General features: G+C 50.0%; 1 protein-coding gene and 1 pseudogene across 2 annotated transcripts in view; both read right to left on the bottom strand.

The window, feature by feature from the left end:
- The window catches only part of Itgae (integrin subunit alpha E), a 57,211-nt gene that overhangs the window by 21,264 nt on the left and 17,317 nt on the right, over positions 1-18,630 (bottom strand). For both annotated transcript variants that reach the window (XM_063251018.1, XM_013152276.3), the window contains exons 3-18: positions 12,020-12,111; positions 10,833-10,900; positions 10,521-10,638; positions 10,152-10,292; positions 9,657-9,772; positions 8,922-9,073; positions 8,009-8,162; positions 7,407-7,557; positions 6,922-6,989; positions 6,028-6,163; positions 5,467-5,603; positions 5,018-5,158; positions 4,207-4,431; positions 3,462-3,592; positions 1,444-1,574; positions 297-460 (exon numbers count right to left, since the gene is read on the bottom strand). In XM_063251018.1, coding sequence (XP_063107088.1) covers positions 297-460; positions 1,444-1,574; positions 3,462-3,592; positions 4,207-4,431; positions 5,018-5,158; positions 5,467-5,603; positions 6,028-6,163; positions 6,922-6,989; positions 7,407-7,557; positions 8,009-8,162; positions 8,922-9,073; positions 9,657-9,772; positions 10,152-10,292; positions 10,521-10,638; positions 10,833-10,900; positions 12,020-12,111 — 2,125 coding nt within the window. The remainder of the gene's footprint in view (positions 1-296; positions 461-1,443; positions 1,575-3,461; positions 3,593-4,206; positions 4,432-5,017; positions 5,159-5,466; positions 5,604-6,027; positions 6,164-6,921; positions 6,990-7,406; positions 7,558-8,008; positions 8,163-8,921; positions 9,074-9,656; positions 9,773-10,151; positions 10,293-10,520; positions 10,639-10,832; positions 10,901-12,019; positions 12,112-18,630) is intronic.
- LOC106027621 (elongin-C-like) lies at positions 16,745-17,034 on the bottom strand (annotated as a pseudogene).

Here is an 18,630-nt window from a genome sequence, read left to right as displayed (position 1 = left end):
GTCCAAGCCAGACTTGAACTCTCACTATGCAGGTAAGCTGGCCTTGAACACTCAGTAATCCTCCTGCCTCAGCCTCCTAAGTGCTGGGACTACAGACACATACCACTATGTCCAGCCTTTTCTATATTTTTGATATAGTTATCTACATCTCTCGTGCCATTAGGGGTCTTCATTTGTTAGGGTCATTGTAGTTGCCTCATGTGTATGTATAGGTGTGTGTTCTATGTTGTAAGCACTGCAAATCCTTCTCAGCCTCACAGACCCCTTTGGACTTTTGCATAAATTCCTGCACCCACCTCTCCCTCTGTGGAGACAAGCTGGAGGCTCTTGCAAAGGCGGGGCCCAATGCTCCACTGCTGATGGTGATTCAAGCACTCCCCCACGTCCACACACTGCAGCCTTTTCCTTGACTTCGCCACGTCCACATCCACTGTGAAGTTGAGTGACTTCTCTCTGAGGCCTGTGGGGTGAAGACCAGACTTCTTGATGAGGCTGAAATGGCAAGGCCCAGAGAGAGGCCCCCAGCCTGTGGAGGCTCCTTGGGAACCCCGCCTAAATACTGCCCCTTGTGGACACTTCCCTGGGGCACTTTCTGAAGAGTCCTTCATTTCACTGTCCTGGCACTAGCCAGGATCCCTCGGCCGCCTGGCCCCACATCCAGCACATTTCCTGGGCTGGGTTTGCCTTCGTTTGGGAAGGAAGGGATTGGGCAGGATGTTGGGATGGAGGGAGAGACAGGAATTAGAAAGATAAACTAGAGTAAAACCTGAGCATAAGAGAACAGGGAGCACCTCAGCAATCACAGGTCAGCTCTCTTATTGTGCAAGACACAAACAAACCAGGGCCCAAGAGGGAAAGACACATGCCTAATGTCACAAAGCCCTCAGCAGGCTCTCCGTGCCCAGAACTGATAGGTCAGTCACTTTCTGCCTTAGGTTGATAACAATGCCCTAGCAGCAAGCCCACCTAGGGCTTGTTACTGAGTGATTCAGCTTTGGGGCTACTGCTGAGAGATTGTTCTGGAGGAACCCCTGGGTTGGGACAGCCAAGCCTGCCCTCACTTTCTGGAAAGTCTCTCAATGAAGGTTAGGTAAGGGACGGGGAGGCCGGGCCCCCAGCAGGTTAACCAGCCCCACCTGAGCCAAGAGACCTCTGAAGAAGGGAAAATTGTAATTCAACAAGAGGACCAGTTCTTCTTCTGCAACCTTAAGGAAGAGCTCCAAAGCCCCTCTCCCCAGCCAAGTGAAATGTGACATCAGATCCCCCTTTTCCTGGTTTAGTTCGCATTTAATGGAACTTAATGAAAAAAACCTGGAATCTAGCAGAGCAATATCAAGTACCAGGAGCTCGCACCACCCCTATCCCAGCCCTCCTTCCCTATCCGCTACAGAAGCCAGCAGGCAATGGCCACAACATCAGAGGGGCCACTTGGCTGCCCGTTACCTGATTCAGCTGCCGCGGTTGTGGGGCTCACTTCAAAACACAAATGTCCATTCACACTGCCGGTGAAACCAATGGGCAGTGCACTGGGGGTGAAGGTCATGGACACCTTCAAGTGAACCACAGGTCGTGAGCTAAACAAAACAGCAAAGAGAATATGAGAAGTAATCACATGACTTCAGAGCAGAACTTGGCTGCTTCATTCATGCATTTGATGAGCATCAGGGAACATCTCCAATTTGCAGGGGGTACTCTATGTCCCTAGGAGACAGTGGAGAAACATACAAGTCCCTGCTTAGTGGAAAAGCAGATGATGAGGGACCGTGCTGGGTGGGTCTGGGAGGAACACATCAAGAAGCCAGTTCACCCTTCTTGTGAGCCAAGCAGTGTGCAGACTGAGAATCAAGACCCACCACAACCCTAGTAAGCAAAAGGCTGGGAGATAGCAACTGAGGTACAAAAGGACCTACATGCTTATATTATTTGATTGACTCTGCAGGTCTGGGGCTAGTGGTCTGAGAATCTGTAGGAGGATAACAGCATGCAATAAGCAAACATGGGGGATTTCCTTCTGTCTTGTTTTTGAAATCCAATTTTGTTTTCATTGTTTTGTTTTGTTCTGATTAATCATTTTGCTTTATTTACTGTTCTATTTTGATTGGTTTTATTGCTTATTTTATTTGAATTTACTGTCTGACAGAATGGACAACTATTGTGAAGATAACAAGGTACATTATGGTAGACATTGCTAATTTCCTATTATCCTGCTTCAAAGTTCTGTACCACTTTCTCTGCTTTGTTTTAATTAGCTTTATTCTGATTTGTTTTGTTCAGTTTTATTCTCTTTAAAAAAAGAAATAAAGAAAGAAAAAGAAAAGCAGACCACAAGCAACTAAACAAGAAAGAATAGGGAAATACTATGTCCTGATACGGCTATGATACAAACAAAAGAGGGGCTGTAGAAATTAGGGGCTGGACTGGATGGCCAGGGATGGCCTTGCTAATGAAGAGGGGCTGAAGAAGAAATCTGTTAACAAGAGCGAGCCCGTTACGTGAAGATCAGAGGAAGAGCGCTCTAGGCAGAAGGCCCAGCCACACAAAGGGCCTTTGGCAGGAATGAACTTAATTTGTTGAGAAACAAAAAGATCAGTGTGGCAGGAGCATAATTAGTGAGACAGAGTGCAGTAACAGGATGAAGAGACTGGAAGGACAAGCAGCGCCAGGTCACAGAGAACCCCGAGAGTCAGGGCGAGCAATTGGGATTTTACTCTTGGTGGGAGCCGCAGAGGGTTTCGGGCAGCAGAGTGAAGGGACCACTGGCTGCTGGGTGGAGAAGGGAACTCACAGAGAGGAAGCAGGGAAGATGTTTTGGAGACAGAGCCAACAAAAACTTGTTGCTGGGGTGGCAGAAAAAAGAAAAGGTGGAATCAAGGTGGTTCAGGTTTTTGTCCTGAGCATGCTAGTGAATGACAGCCCCAACTTGCCAAGGCCAGAAGCCTTGAGAGGAAGGCTTGCGGGGAGGAAGAGTGAGTGAGAACCAGAGTCACTGGACCTGTTCACTTTGAGGTATCCCTGAGGGCAGCCAAGATAGGTGTCGAGGGGGCAGCAAAGCCCAGTGTGTACTGGAAGAGCTTGGGGGCAAGGAGGTGGTGGTATGTACAGCCTCGGGCTTGACTCACTTAGGGGTGAAGCACAGAGGCCCTGACACTAACAATAATAATAATAATAATAACAATAATTAGAGCCATAACTCAGCACTGTGCTGTGGGCACAATGTTTATTCCCAACTATGCATAAGAGGGTGGGAGGACTTAACGTTAAACACTCTACCCAGAGACACACTGGAGCTTGGCTCAAATGAGAGCTCGGCTCAAACCCAGACAAGCAGACTCCACAACCTGCGTCCTCAACAGCCTCACTCCCGCCCTCCTCCTTGGAGCCTGGTGTCCACAGGTATCTCTCAAGAGCAGGGCAGAGGGTGGGCCCGGCCAGGGAGCCCACATGGCAGGGCAGACCCCTACCGGAGAACGGTTGCTCGGCCCATTGTGCCCACAGTGATGTCAGCAAGGCCATCGCCACTGAAATCTAAGCCACCAGCCACAGACACACCAAAGTAGCGGAGTCCTGGGGCCACGGCAGAGGCTCTGATCCACTGTAGAGGGAGAGACACAAGCACGAGGTGAGAAGGAGGAGAAAAGCAGACGCTCTTTCTCATTCTGTTCAATTCAGCATCGTCCCCCCTGCCTACCCCAGGAAGCCTTTAACCTACAAACAGAAAGATGGGAGATTTCCCAGAGCAAGGGACATTTGAGTGGAGCCTGAGACTTGATGGACAGATTAGCAGGGCTTCTCTGAGGAAACTGCCAGGGGCTGGGGCGGTGGATGGGGGATGAGGAGAAGAATCTGGAGGAAACAGGGCTGGATGTGAGGCTGGGGCATTGTCAAATACTTTTCTGAGTCAAGGTCACATTTTAGAATGCACGGAACACGTGGGTGGAAGACGGGCAGGAGGCCGGAGCCCGGCCAGGGGGGAAATCCAGGGCACAAACATCAAGGCAGATCTGGGATAAGATGGGGGGATGGAGAGAAGGGGCTGGATTTGGGAGAAGGCTAGAATCATCAGGACATAGGGCCCGACAAGCCATGAGGGTGTCTTCTGTCCTCCCAACCACCAGCACTGAGGGCCTGGGTGAACATGGTGCTCTGAAAGCCTGTCTGGAGGAGATCATAGCCCAGAGATAAGGCAAGAGAGAGACCCACAGTCACCTGTGAGGGCTTGGAGGAGAGGCCATCCTGGTGTCCGTTGTAGATGTACACACTGCCAAAGCTGTCCCCGTCATTCATCTCCAAACCTTCCAGGGGAGCCCCAATGGCCACATCTGTGAACTTATCCTGATTGATATCGCCCACAGCTGCCATGGCAAAGCCAAAGCGGGCACTGGGGAACCCAGGACATCCACTCAGTATGTGCGCCAAGGAGAAGGAACCATCCTGCAAAGCAAACCAATAGCTCAGCCCTCCTGAAAGGCACGCAGAGGGCCACACCGCTAGCACCTGAGGAGCATGCTCACAAGCTTGTGACTCTATTCTGCAGTGAATCTGTGGCTCAGAAAAGATTCAGGACCTTTCCAAGGTCACACAGCGGGCCAGTAGCAAAGCAGAAGTCTTCCTGAAGGACTCCAGGACTGCCCCTTCCACTCCCACAAAGTACTGAATTGGCAACTGGAAGGCCTGGATCTCTAGCATACTTGCTAGCCAAACTTGCAAGCCTCAGTATCATGGAGACTCACTGAACCTTAGCTTCCTCATCTGTAAAATGGGAGTGACAGCCACTTCCTAAAATTATTATGATAAGCAAGTAAATTACAGACTGCACATCCTTTGCCAACCACAAAGCCAGGAGGGATATTATCATGGACCCTGGGGTGGAGAGGGAGAGGCCGCTGTCCTCCATGGGCATTCCTTGTCAGTGTCCACTACAGCCAGGTAGGGCCAGAGCTAGCCTGCTTTCTGCCACCTTCGTGCTTGGCTGGCAGCCACAGCCCCAGCAAGCTCCTGGGACCAGAGGTTCTCCCACCTGCTTGTGTAGACTGTACACGTAGACTCGGCCTTTTTCGCCGTGGTCGTGGTAGAATGGAGCAGCCACCAGCAAAACGTCTGTGATCCCGTTCATGTCGACGTCCACAGGGCACAGTTCAGAACCAAAGTAGGAGCCCAACTACGGCCCAGGAGAAACTAAGCACCTGGGAAGTACCAGGGAGACCCTCCTCCACCCCTTAGCAAGGCTGAGCCCTGCTTATGCCCTTCCTGGGTCCCCAAAATGGGCTTGTTCCAGAGCAGCTTCTTGTCAATGACACAGGGAATCAGCTGAGCACCCCAGGGCCCACAGTAGGGACTGCCTGGCAGACACTCAGAGCTGCTGGGTTCTACCCAGGAACCTAAGCTTTGCCCAACAGGGTCCCTACCTTCCCCCGGGGCCACCAGAGCCCTATCTATAAGAAAGGAGGGGCGTTCCCCACAAGGTACCTGCTCCCCTTCCTGCACAAAGGTAGCCTCCTTGCTCTCAGGCCGGAGCTTGAACACCGCCCCACGTTGCCTGTACCGTGGAGCGCCCGCAATGTAGGACACGCCATGGGCGTTGTGCAGCACGGCCACTGAGTAACCTGAGCAGGTGGTGCCACCATACAGAGGTGCTCCCCGAGCACTCCACTGAGCCCCACCTTCCCAGTCAGGCCTTCCCAGAACTCTGGTGACGCGCCACACCAATCACACACATGTGCTGCACACACGTTACCATGCACATGCTCTGCTCAGAATATACTTGTGTACACACATTTCCTGCTCACTCACATGCACCCTCTGGACTTAATGGAGAAACCCTGGCCCTCCCCTACCTAGTACCCAAGCCCATTCTGTGCCCACCCAAAATATTCAACCCCAGGGTGCCTAACTGGGGCCCATTCTGTGTGGCCTATGTGACCAGCCAGGACCTTTCTCTACCAGGATCTCATTGTGCAACTAACCCTGCCCCCAGCATACCAGCATGGCCCCATCCTCACCCGGGGAGCGCAAAGGCCCTGTCCTCACCCAGGTAGCTGTACTGTGCAGCTCCTGCGTCTGCTGCCGAATGGTTCAGGAAGCGGCCCCAGCGGCACCGGGTGTCATACAGCAGTGCACCTCCAGACCAGTTAAATGCCCCCACAGCCCCAAGGAGCACCTGACCCTGCAGAGGACAGGGGTGGGGCCGAATGAGAGGCAGGGACCCAGGTGCCAGTGCAGGGCACCTTGCTGGAAGCAGAGGAGTCTGGCAGCATGGTATAGCCTGGCCAAACTGCATGCAGGAAGGCAGGAGGGCAAACACGGTCCTTGTCCAGTGCCCATAACCCATCACTCCAGAAGCTGAGCACTACCCACTACCCACTACCACTACCCACATACCGAGCACTAAAACAAAAAGTATGATTAGCCTGACAGGGTGGCACTTTCCTATCAGCCCAGCACTCTAGTAGGTTAAGGCAGGAGAATCACAAGCCTGGACAACTTTTTTTAAGTGGACAGCTAGTGTAGCTTCGTATGAAGGCCCTGAGTTCAATCCTCGATATTGAAAAAAAATTCTGATTGAGCAAGATGGCATTCAAGCGCTTCCCCTTCATCAGAGCCCTCCTGGTTGCTAACTATGCTTCCACCATGAGCAGGTTGGTATTTCTCTCTACTGGTGGGAGAAGTAAGATACTGGCTTGGAAAGCCAGCCCAAGGCAAAGCCAGGTTTACTTGAATGTCTAAAGGAATGTCTAAAGACACACAACAAAATGTCCTCCTGTAATAAAAGTGACCATTCCTTTGTCCATCTCAGTGGTTCAGATTCGAGAGAGCAAGCAGGTGTGTTTCCCATCACCCTAAAATGACTCCTCCAGAAGCATCAGCACAGGGTCCCACACTGGGAGCCCCTGAACCCCCGCCTGCCCCACGTGGACCACAAACCTCATCCAGGATCTGGGCGCTGAAGCCAGTCTGTGCCAGCTGGTAGCGAAGGGCCTCTCCCACAGTACCTGGAAGCCAAGAAGCCCAGTGAGATGCTGCCACATGGGGGTGGAAGTTTGATGTAACAGCAGGAGCCCTGGGCTGAGAATGGAGACTTGAGTTGTGTTTTAGCAGCTCCTGGCTGGGTAGACTTGGGACGCTTACTCCCTCTTTCGGAGCCTCAGTTCCCTCCTCTGTGAGTCTTGGGAGGAGGATTGTGTCCCCACTTTCCTTGCTTCTCCAGCACTAGCTCAGTTCGTCAGAGCTTCATGGAGACTACGGGAGAGGAGGGTTGGGGACCCCATTGCCTCTACAGAGATGACCAGCAAAGGCCTGGCCTGGTGAGAGTTCAGAGAGGCCCTCAGAGCTGGTGGGGCAGAGGGCTGGAGTGCAGACCGGGGGCTTGCGCTGAGTGCTGAGAGGCTGTGGGCCCGCTTGGGCCTCACCTTCTGTGTGGATGATGCTCTGCTGCAGTTTGCTTAGCAGCCCGTTCAGCGCTGTGTAGTTGGTCACCTTGAAGGCATGGGTCTCGCTGGGGGTCGAGGCGATCTGCTTCAGTTCCCTGTCAGTCTTAACTTTCTCGAAGGCATTTCCCACCTGCAGAGAGACCCCGCGCAGTGAGTGCTCCAGATCTAGCCTCTTTCCCTCGATGCTCCGTGTTTTCCCCATTCCACTTTGGACAAAAATCTGGTTTTGCTACACATGCTTTTTCCCACCACAGATGCTCTACACAGAGCCCTTCCCACCTCCTCCAGGTCCTTGGCTAAACCACTCCTGCTGGTCTTCCCGGCTCGGCTCAGACCAGCTCCTCCAGAAACCTTCCTGTGGGTTCTCCCCACCACACAGGCCAGGGCACTGTGATGGCAGCTAGGAGATGGAACCTTCCTTAGGAAGACCAGTAGGGGCACGGGACCAGGGGCCAGGAGAAAGGAAGGGGGTCTATGATTAGAGGGGTTTGGGTGCATTATTTCTAGAAGCCCCTTCTACAAGGTCCTCTCCATCCTGGCTGCACTGGGTCAGGAGTCGTCTCCCTGCTCCAGGGTCTTACCCCAACAGCAAAGCGCTCCACACCCTGCATCTTTGGTGAGCTGATAACAGACGTGAGGTTGAGAGGGTCCTCAAATATGTCACCGTCTGTGAGCACCACCATGACCTTGGATGCCTTTTCTCTGGAGCCACGGCTTGGCGTGAAGATGTTGTCTCTACACAGGAGAGGGAATGGAGGGAACTTTGCTGGAGGATGACTGTGCTTTGGGGGAGATTCTATTCACTGTCCTGTTTTAGAATTGGAAAGGGTTAACACATACCCTCCTCCAAGGGGAACAAAGGCACAAAGAAGGATGAGGATATCCCTGTCACACAGTGAAACATCTGCCACTCAGGTCTTCTGCTCCTCACCTGATCCTGATAGAATGAGGCTCGACAGTGTTTAAGTCCATCCCATGTGTACTGACATTAAAATAGGGGGTAAAACTTACAGAGCACTTATTGTATGCCAGGTGCTCTCATAAACATTATATGGACTTGAACAAAATCTATGAGGTAAGGACTAACATTAGCCTCATGTCAAAAGTGGAAAACAGAAAGCGAGGTGTGATGGCATGTGTCTGTGATCCCAGCCCTCTGGAGGCTGAGGCAGGAGGATCATTGTGAGTTCAAGACCAGCCTGGGCTCAAAGTGAGCTCAAGGCCAGCCTGAACTGCACAGTGAGACCCTGTCTCAAAAAGAAAAAAGAAAAGCAGAAAACAGAATCATAGAGAAGCCAGGTAACTTGCTCAAAGTCACACACATACAAGCTCAAGCCAGGATTTGAACCCAGACATCGTGTTAGCTTAGCACTCTGCCGCGTTGTGTCAGAGAAAGAAGTCCTTAGGAGAGTTTCTAGAGGACAGTCCCTCCTCTCTCAGGTCTGTGCGGTCACCTCCTCCAGGCATGGCTGCCAGTAAGCAGCCCACACTCACAGGACGTGCTGCATAGCTGAGGCAGTCTTGGTGACATTCCCCACTTGTATTATGTTCTGTACTCTGGCAAGGGAGGCATTCACATCCTGGCTGTCCCGAAGGTCAAACTCAGTCTGGATCACGGCTCCATACTGCACCAAGGCAAAGTTGCACTGGAGAGGAGGGACAGGGGGAGGAGGTTGGCAGAGGTGCCCAGCTCCAGACCTCTCTTGCCTCCAGTTAGCTCCCCTTGGAAGCACTGGGAGAATCAGCTTGTCTACCATGTCTCCAGGCAGAAGGAGAAGCAGGGAAATCTCCACTCAAGTAGGGGTAGTAGACAGCGTAGGCCATGACTCCCAGTGAATTGGATTTCTTCCTGAATCTTCCCTTCCATGTTGACTGTGAGATTGGCCACGTGACTTGCTTTGGCCAGTGGGACACTGGCCAGTGCCTGCACTGAGCCTTTCCCGGTTGGGATTCTGGTGCCATAAAGTGGTTAGGCTGGCATGCTGAAACACATCACCCAGACAAATGAGTGGCCGTCTAGTTGCAGCCAAGCACCCTGTAGGGTTGTCTGCAGCTGCAGGGTGACCAAGAAAGACCCACAGAAGAGCCATTCGGCTGAGCTCAGCCCAAATATCTGATCCGCAGAACCATCAGCAAATAAAACAAATACAAGCTCAAGCTATTTCAAGGTTGTCACCCAGAGATAGACAGGTGATGGACTACACGAAACCACAGCCAAGGGAAACCCACCTCAAAACATTTTTCATAGAACATCTTCATCATGTTGGAGATGAATTCTTTGGCTTTCTGGAAGTCTGGAGGATCAATGCTTCCTGAGCCATCCAAGACAATGGCGATCTCAGTGCCTGGCCAAGATGGCAGAGCAGGTCAGGTGGGCATGTGCTTTGTACAGGAGCAAGGGCAGGACATCCTACCTTTCAGCAGGACAAACACCTGCCTCAAGCCGCAAGGCCCATTTCAATGGAGAAGCCATCAAAGGTCCCAAGAGTGAGGCTCTTGTTTCAGAGGCAAAGAAAGAGCTAGAATATGCATGGGCTCTGACTCGCTATGAATCACTACCATGAATCCCCTCTCGGGATCTCAGCTTCCCCATCTGTGAGATGGAGGTGCAGAGGGACTGACCAGCCTCTGCCCACCCCCATCTTCCAGACCTGGGCACACCACACCTCTGGAAGCTGCCACCTGGGAGTCAGCTCTGGGAACCCCACATCTTTCCCTTCTCACCAGCTTCCTCTGCTTCTTCCTCTTCCTCCACCTCCTCCAGAGCCCTGGACTTCCTAGCCCTGTTCTTCGCCTCTGTGCGTCCTTCTGTGTTCCTGTTGCAGTCATGAACATCCACATACGTATCTGGATCCAGGAGATTTTCTTCAAGAAACACACAGAGAATAGCTTGGATCAGAAGGCTCCATGGTTCCCCAAGACAAGCTCACAGTTAGCTCTGCAATGACCCTTTCATGAGGCATTGTCCGGCCTGCCTTGGCCTACTCTGAGGCTCAGTGTTCCTCTTCCTCTGCTGTGGGCTGGTACTTCTCCTTGGAGACCCAAGGAGATCTCTTTAGGGCTTTCCAAAGCCAGAAATCTCCCCATCCTTACCAATGTCAGAGAAGTTGGCATAGGCCCGTGGGCGCAAGTCGGGAGCCAGCAGGCTGCAGGTACCTGTGAGTTCTGAGCTGAGGCTGTGGGGCCGCCGGCCCTGTGCCTGAACACATATCTGGGGAGGGGAATAGAGGGGAGCAGAAAGGCTGGGTCAACCCCAGGTCCTCTAGTCGCAACCACATTGGCACCTCTACCCTAGAACTCAGTGGCTCCACTAGGCAAGGGACATTGGAACAGCTGGCTCCCCTCACGAGGAGAGCTGGGATCAGAGCCCAAGTCCCCTCCCCTCCCCCCCCCCCACACACTCACCAAGATGCCATGGTGGCTCCGGACAACCGTCACACCCCGGTACTTCCCCTTTGGGACGAGGACATGCTCTGAAATAGTTCAGTAGGTAAGGAGGGAGAGGCAGGGTCTGAGTACTCAGAGCTGCCGTGATCAGGGCCCCTGAGAAGCCCCCAGAAGCTAGAGTGGGGGCTTCCAGGCAGGCCTGGACATAGCTTGGACATAGCACCTGTCCCTTGCCTCATTTAGTTTTTCAGCAAATGCCCTTTACTGTTTGCTCTATTCCCAGTCTGGTCACTGGTGGGAGTGGGGACCCAGAAATAACTACAGCCTGGGGCTTTACCTCATGAGGCTCCTGGCCTGGGGCACAGGCAGGCAGAAAAGCACAATGGGTCAGTGTGTACAGCACCAGAGAAGTGTGCAAGACACTGAAGGGATGCCTGAATGGACGCAGTACACTTGAGGCTTGAAGAGCAGTCTGTGAGGAATCTTGCAACCCCTCTACCCCTGGGACAGAGGTGGGAGCTCCGTGCCACCTCCACTGGGCATCAGGACACTGTCTTATATTTGAGCCACAACTGGACTATGGATTCATTTGGGCAGAAACAGTCTGCAGAGCTCAGCACCCTCACTGGGACAGCCAGGGCTGTCAGTATGTGGCTGCTAAGTTAGACCGGGGTCCGGGTAGATATGGCTGGTAGGTGAATCAGGCTCATGCCTTGTTCAAGTAGCACATATTACATGCCTAATACATGCCAGGACCCATGCTAGACCCTGGAAATACCACAATTAGACAGGAACAGGTGGGCTTGAGCTTCACGAGGTGTAAGGAATTGTGTTAGGATGGACAGGGACTGGAGTCAGCCTGAACGAGGTTTGCATCTGCAGGGCCGCCAGCTCTAGAGTTGTGACTTCAGTCACGCCGGACTTAACTTCTGTGAACTGTCACTTTTTCTCCTCTAAAGACGTGATTTTGAGGATTAAAAGTAAATGAAGCATGGGCAGATTTCCCGGCATACAGTGACAGTCAGTAAATCTAGGCATGGGTTCTGCGTAGGATCACACCAGGAAGTGGGGACCAAGACTGCTGGGAGGGGCCCCGGTGTTGGTGTGGAGGGAGGGCTCACTTGGAGGGAGTGAATGCGCTGGTATGAGTGTGAACCCCAGAAACAGAGCCCCGGGAGCCCTCCCTCGAGTTGAGGCTGACTTACCTACAGGTTGGCAAACGATTTCATCCTGGGCAAGGGAACATCGGTGCAGGGGTGCCGATGCCCTGTTGCTTCTAGAGCTGGTGACCAGGAGCCTGCGTGGTAGAGCAGACAGCGAGACAGACCTGGCTGAGGATGGCCTGTCCCTCAGTGCCTCTCAGAGTCTTCCCATCTCAGGTTCACAGCCCCCCAGTCTGGGGCCATGGAGAGAGCCCAGACCAGGGAAAGCAGGCAGATTGCAAGCCCAAGACCACAGCTCAGCACTATGGGAAGGCATTTGCTCAGCCCCTCCTGTACGAGCCCTCATTGGCTGTTGCCCACCTGCCAGAGATGGGGTGATTCTGCTTGTAAGTAAAGACAGCTCTCTTGTGGGGATGGGGTGGGGTTAGGAGGGAAACCAGGAGACCATCAGCATCATAGTGGTTCTTTGAAGGCAGTGCTGGCTTCCTGGCAGTAATCCAGAACTCAGTGATAGCACTTTCCTATCAGAAATGGAGACTGTGCTTCCTGACTGTGGGCACCTTTTCTCCTACCCCAAGCCCAGGCAGGGCAAGTCTCCGGTCAGCTTCAAATGTGTCACTATCCACGTTCCCCTCAAGCAGGACCCCAGTGTAGCAGGGCTGGCAGGGAAGCAGACCCGAGGCTTGGCTTGGTCACAGTGAACCCCATACGTCCAAGGCCCTCATACTGGGGGCAGTAGGAAGCTAGGGAGGACATCATGAAGGGGAAGCATGGGATCAGCCTGTGCTTCGGAAGTCACAATGTGGCTGCAGCAAGCTGGGGACACACTAGAGAGCACAGCATGAGAGACACTCCCCCAACTCCTGTCACTCCATTTTTAAAATGATGAAATGTCACATTTACATGGTTCACAGAACAGCACCTCTACCCCGTGCACATGCACTCACCCAGCCCAGGCTGACACAGACCTCATTATGGTCCCTGATGCCCCACAATGCCAAACCAGCGCACCCTTTCTGCCCTCATCTCCCTCGTCCTCTCAGCAGCCCTGGACATGAGTGGCCACCTCCTCCAGGACACACAGGCATACTTTTTTCCTGATATACCCTGCTCCCTCATTTTTCCTTCTTAGATTCCTTTGCTGACTCCTGCACAGTCTGACCTGTAAATGTCACCAGGATTTGGGGCTTGGTCCCCATCTTTCTAACCAGTACCTTCTCCCTCATGATCCCTTTCACCCCCATGACTCAAAGATGCCTGTCAGTGCTGAAGTTCCCCCCTTCACATCTGCAGCCCTCCAGCAGACCAGGGACCAGCCAGCTGTGGCTCTACTAAGTGACATAATCACCTTTAGGAGGTCCACGTCCTAATTTCTAGAATCTGTGAACATGCCACCTTCTGTGGCAACACAGATCTTGATTGAGATGGGGACCTGATTAGACGGGTACAGTGCCATTACAAAGGTCCTTATAAGAGGAGAAGCAGGAGGTCAGAGTTGAGGAAGGTCTGAAGCTGTGATGCTCCAGGCTTTAGGATGGAACAAGGGACCATGAACTAAGGAATGCGGGCAGCATCTGGAAACCATAAAAGGAAAGGGGGAGGACCCCAGTGCTCCCCTAGGACCTCCAGAAGAAACACAGTCCTGCTGATGCCTTCACGGCAGCCCAGTTGGGCCTGTTTCAGACTTCGGACCTCCAGAGCTTTACATCTGTGATATTGCAAGTGATCGAAATCGTGGTAACACGTTCCAGCAGCAGTAGGAAACCAATACAATATCCATAGCCCAACAGAACCGGTAAGCCAAGGAGAGCACGTGCCCTGGTCCTCTACACTCCAGCGGGAGCAGCTGGGAACCCTGTGGCTTTCACTCAGTCCTTTGTCCAGTCCATCCTCCGCCTCACTGGTTCCCTCTCCACCTCCTACCTCCTTGGAGGCTCCACCCCCTGTCTTCCCCACCACTGCCTGCCCACTACCATCTTTATATTTTAATAGGCTTTATTAACGCACCATTTGCTGCAAAGTATACAGATTTGCCTGGTGTTTTGTTTCAGTTTGAAGGTCCTAAGTTTGAGGTTACTTCTGAATCCAACACATAAAACAACTTACAAAAGTTAAGTCAGTGTTAATCTTTGTCTCTTAGCTTTCCGCCTTTGAAACCATTATGGGTTTATAACTGATATTTTTGCTGCCAGATAGGTATACTACTTTGTTTTGTTTTGCTTTGTTTTTGTGGGGGTTTTTTTTTGTGCCTACCATAGAACTAACATCCCCCGCTCCATACTATAATTATTATACTTGATAATCCTCTATACCGAAGTACATATCAGTACATCTTAAGGACTTACTAAAAATACACAATTTACACTAACTCCTTTTAATTAGCTGGAAAGTATTAGGGCTTTCAAACAGGAAATAACTACTTTTGTTTATTTTTTATTTCCAGAAAAAGCTGATGTATATTTAGCTAGTTTTTGTTGTTGTTTTGGGCTTTGAGGAAACGCTGGGGACAGAGCCCAGGGTGCCCTACCTCACAGCTTCGTTCTCAGCTTGTTTTTTTTGGTTTTTTTGTTTTTCTGTTTTGAAAGAGTCCTAAAAAGTTTCCCAGACTGGCTGCACCTTAAATTTACAGTTGTTATAATGACAATTTTGTTCTAAGACAGAGACAACACTAACTTCAACTCCAGCATGAGAAGAGAATCAAGAAGCCAAACCACGCCTTCCTGTGAGCCAGCTGGACCGTGGACCCCGCCCACCCCACCCCTCAGTCAGCAATGGGCGGATTCCGAGGAGCTCAGCAACTGAAGGAGAGGGAGCAGCTTAATGCTGTACTGTCTAATGGACTTCGCAGGCCTAAAGTTGGTAGTCTGAGCATCTATTTGGAGGATAACGCTATGCATTATAGCAACCGTGAGGATTTCCTTCTGTCTTGTTTTTGAACTCCAGTGTTTTGTTACGTTTTAGTGTTTTGTTTTATTCCTGTATCTGGTAACCTGAGCACCTAATTTGAAGGTAGCAATATGCAGTATAACAACCATTGTTAAATTCCTATCATCCTGTTTTGAAAACCTAGATAGCGATTGTTGTTTATTGTTGTTGTTAATGTCATTTTGCTTTTGTTGTTGGTGGTAGTGGTAGTGATGGAGTTTTTTGGTTTGTTTGCTTCATGATTTTTGTTTTTTCTTTTAAAAAAAAAATGAGGAACAAAACTCTCTACTCCAGAAGTCAAGATAGTGTCTAGATAGTTTCTAGATAGTTTCAAATGCTTCACTCTTCTTTGTGAACAATGCAAGAAGAGCCAGGCCCGAGGAGAGCAGTGACAGAACTCCCCAGGTGAAAATACCTGCATTTTTGAATTTCGATGACAGAGAGTACTGTTAGGGTAAATATGCAAATGTTTGGAACACACTTATAGGGGAAAAACTATTGCTTAGTTGAAATTAAAATTTGACTGGGTGTTAAAAAAAAAAAAACTTTAACTGCAGTTCATCTTTTTCTATGTCTGAAAAAAGATGCAATTTTTTTGATATTTAAAAAATTTTTTTCTTTTGATGCTGAGAACAAACCTAGGGCTTCCAGCTTGCTAACCAAGCACTCTACATTGAGTTAAACCCCCAGACCCTCAAGTATTTTTTTAAATCTTTTTAACAGAAAACCTGAATGACTTCCTTTATGTGAGTTTGATTTCAGAGCACCCACTGGTTATGGTGCTATATTTATGCAACTTGTTTTAATTATAAGAGAATAATTCATACACTATATTTGAAGCATATAATAAAATTTTCACTGCATCTCTTCACAATTTTCCTTTTTGTAACATTTCAGTTGGAGGAAGACTAGATTGCTTGGTTTTAAGATTTAGATAAAGGGGCATAAGCACCTGCCTTGCAAGCAGGCGGTCGTGAGTTCGATCTCTGGTACCGATAAAAAGAGAAAAAGAAAAAAAAATTGAAAAAAAAAGATTTAGATAAAGCTCATAGTGAACGTCTAATACACACTTAGACATGTAGAAGTATATGCGAAAAGGACTATGAAGGAAGAATGAAAATTGTAACGGAATTTTTCTAGTAAAATGAAAGCAAGCACTTTGGATTGCCCAAAACACATCACACACAGACTCTGAAATCATGTAGTTTACTTGCTGACCACGTGACTACAGTTTAAACAGTTACAGCCTCGGAAGTTGTACCTAACAAGCTTCCAAAACTGCTGTGAAGTTAAATTCTTAAATTGCAGTAATAAACAAAACACAATAAACTTAATACTGCAGTTTACTTAAAAAATACACTTAAGAAAAACTCTTATTCTTTAAGATTTATAAAAACATTTTGACTAAATTATAAACATGTAATTATTTGCAAGAATCTAGTAATGCTCTCAGCAGTTATAAGATCAGAATTTTAAAGAACGCTGAAGGCATAAAAATACTAAGCCCCATTTTTTACCTGTAGACCATATCCATCTATGCCTACATTTCAGGGTTTGCCACTTCACCGTTGCTCTCATTTGAAAAGTTACAACCAAAAGATAAGACAAAACCACCTATGAATTGGCATCTCTATTTACTTCTGTTTGTGAAAACGTCCTTAATTTCCTGATGTGGCAAATAAATTTCAACTCTGACTGTTATGCAGAAAACAGAAGACAACCCGCTTTGCAATTAACATTATGGTTCAACTGCATGCCCGCAACATGCTGTATACGAAAAAATTACTGCCCAAACTACAAGTATTAGACACTGAAAAGCTAAGTTTATTCATGCTTATTTATTTAATAAGCTAGGAAGTTTGCAGCCATCAGCAGTTCCAGGGCTAATTCAGGTGCGATGGGAAATTTGAGAATCTCGGCGGGGCTGTTCGTACACTGAACCTTGGAGGTAAGATACGTGCAGACTTTGGAAAACACGTGTGAAGGAGTTTCTCTAAAACTGACCTCATTGGTTTTGTTTTCAGTAAACTAAACTGAGCCACCCAACGCGGCTTCTACTGATTCTGATTTTAAGCAGGTTCTCTTTTTATGAGAAGTTCATGACCAACAGAAGACAGCAATTTGACATGCATCACATAAGAGCCTTCACGACTACAGATTTTTCTCCTCACCAACCATTATGTTTGTATGTAATTCTGCCTGGGCTCCACAGGAACTTTAGTAGTTTCCTGATCCAATTTCTGTAGAGGTGCTCGGGGCTCACCCCATCCTGGGCTTTGCAGTTTTTCTGGCAGAGCCTGGTGGGATTTGGCCACCACCATCATCCTGCCTGGCCTAGAGTAACTTGCCTCTTCTATTGCCTTTTTCTTCTTAATTGATTGTTACACTATACACTATGCACAACAGCCTCCCATGCACTTAGAAAACAAGTTGAAAGCCTGGACTCTGTACAGTCCAGACCCTCCCTGCCTCTCAGGCTGCCTCCGTCCCTTGGCTAATGGTCACCTCTTCACTGAATGCTTTCTCAAACCAACCTGGCCTCACAACCCAGTTATGTCTGCATCACGTTTGATTTTCTTCTCAGAATTTCTCATCACCCAGTAGTATATTGTTCGTTTGTTTGTTTACCTGCTTACTACCAGTCTCCCCCACTAACCAGTGAATTCCGTGAGGGTTTCCTTCAGCTGTTCACCACAGGATTCCCAGGGCTGGCCCAGTGCTGGCCCAGTGCTGAGCACAGAGCAAAGGCTCAGTAAATATTTGTTGCATGACTTAAAGGCAACCAAGGTAACCACTGAGGACTGATCTGTGGTGGGCAGGGGGGTGGAAAGCTAGGTGCAGCTAAATCTCCAAATTAGGTCACTGCTCAGCAACCCTGCTTCTCTTCCCAGAAGCCCCCCAGTCCTGCACCTTGTTCCCAGTCTCTGCTCCCCATCTTTTCATCCTCCAAGCCCAGGGATGTCCAGATTTGTTGACTAACTGAATGAAAAACAACTTAACACTGGCTGACCACCTCTGATAAAGGACTTGCCATCATCCACTGACAACCCCAGGGACTGTGTACCATGCTGGGCTGGGTACAGCCCTGGTACCCCATGTCCATCTCCTGCCTCTCTCAGTTATAACCCGTCCCTTTTCTCAGAGGCCACTCCCATATCTCCTAGGTGAGGCCTGCCTTATGTCTTACTCTAGCACCCAGCAGTGGCCAAGGCCAGGATGCTGGCAGCTCTAATCTGTTATATGCTAGGGACAACACCATCCCTGCACTCCCGGGAGCCCAGCCCACCCCTCTCTCTATGACCTGGGCAAGCCAACTGGTACATTTCCTGCCCTGCAGCAGTTCGTGGTCTCCAACTCCATCTGCAGAGAAACCCAGCAGAGCCTCCATCAACCACATCCTCCTCCTCCTCAGCATGTGCAAGTCTGTGAGCCCCCTCTGCACCAACAGGTGTTCAGGGAGGTGGCCGGGCTCCCCACCCTGTCTTTTGGTGGCTCCTAGCCTTCTCTGTACCAGAGGCTTCAAACACAAACACCCTCATCTGCCTTGGCCTTGGACTCTGAGGGATGAGGCAGTGAAGTGTACGGGGCCAGGGGGGACCCACTGGAGTAAGGATGTCCCAGACTAGGAAATACTGGCTTTTATTTCATCTTCCTGTACCCCAAATCCTGACAACAGTCTCAGCTTCAAACCTTCACAGGGGACAGCCTGGGCCATCTCCCCAGGCTCA

This window comes from Cavia porcellus, unplaced genomic scaffold (genome assembly GCF_034190915.1).
Source record: "Cavia porcellus strain 051 isolate PalLab524CR breed Dunkin Hartley unplaced genomic scaffold, mCavPor4.1 scaffold_6, whole genome shotgun sequence".
NCBI lineage: Eukaryota > Metazoa > Chordata > Mammalia > Rodentia > Caviidae > Cavia > Cavia porcellus.
The sequence above is the reverse complement of the archived record's forward strand: the minus strand, read 5'-3'. Positions and strand labels throughout refer to the sequence as shown.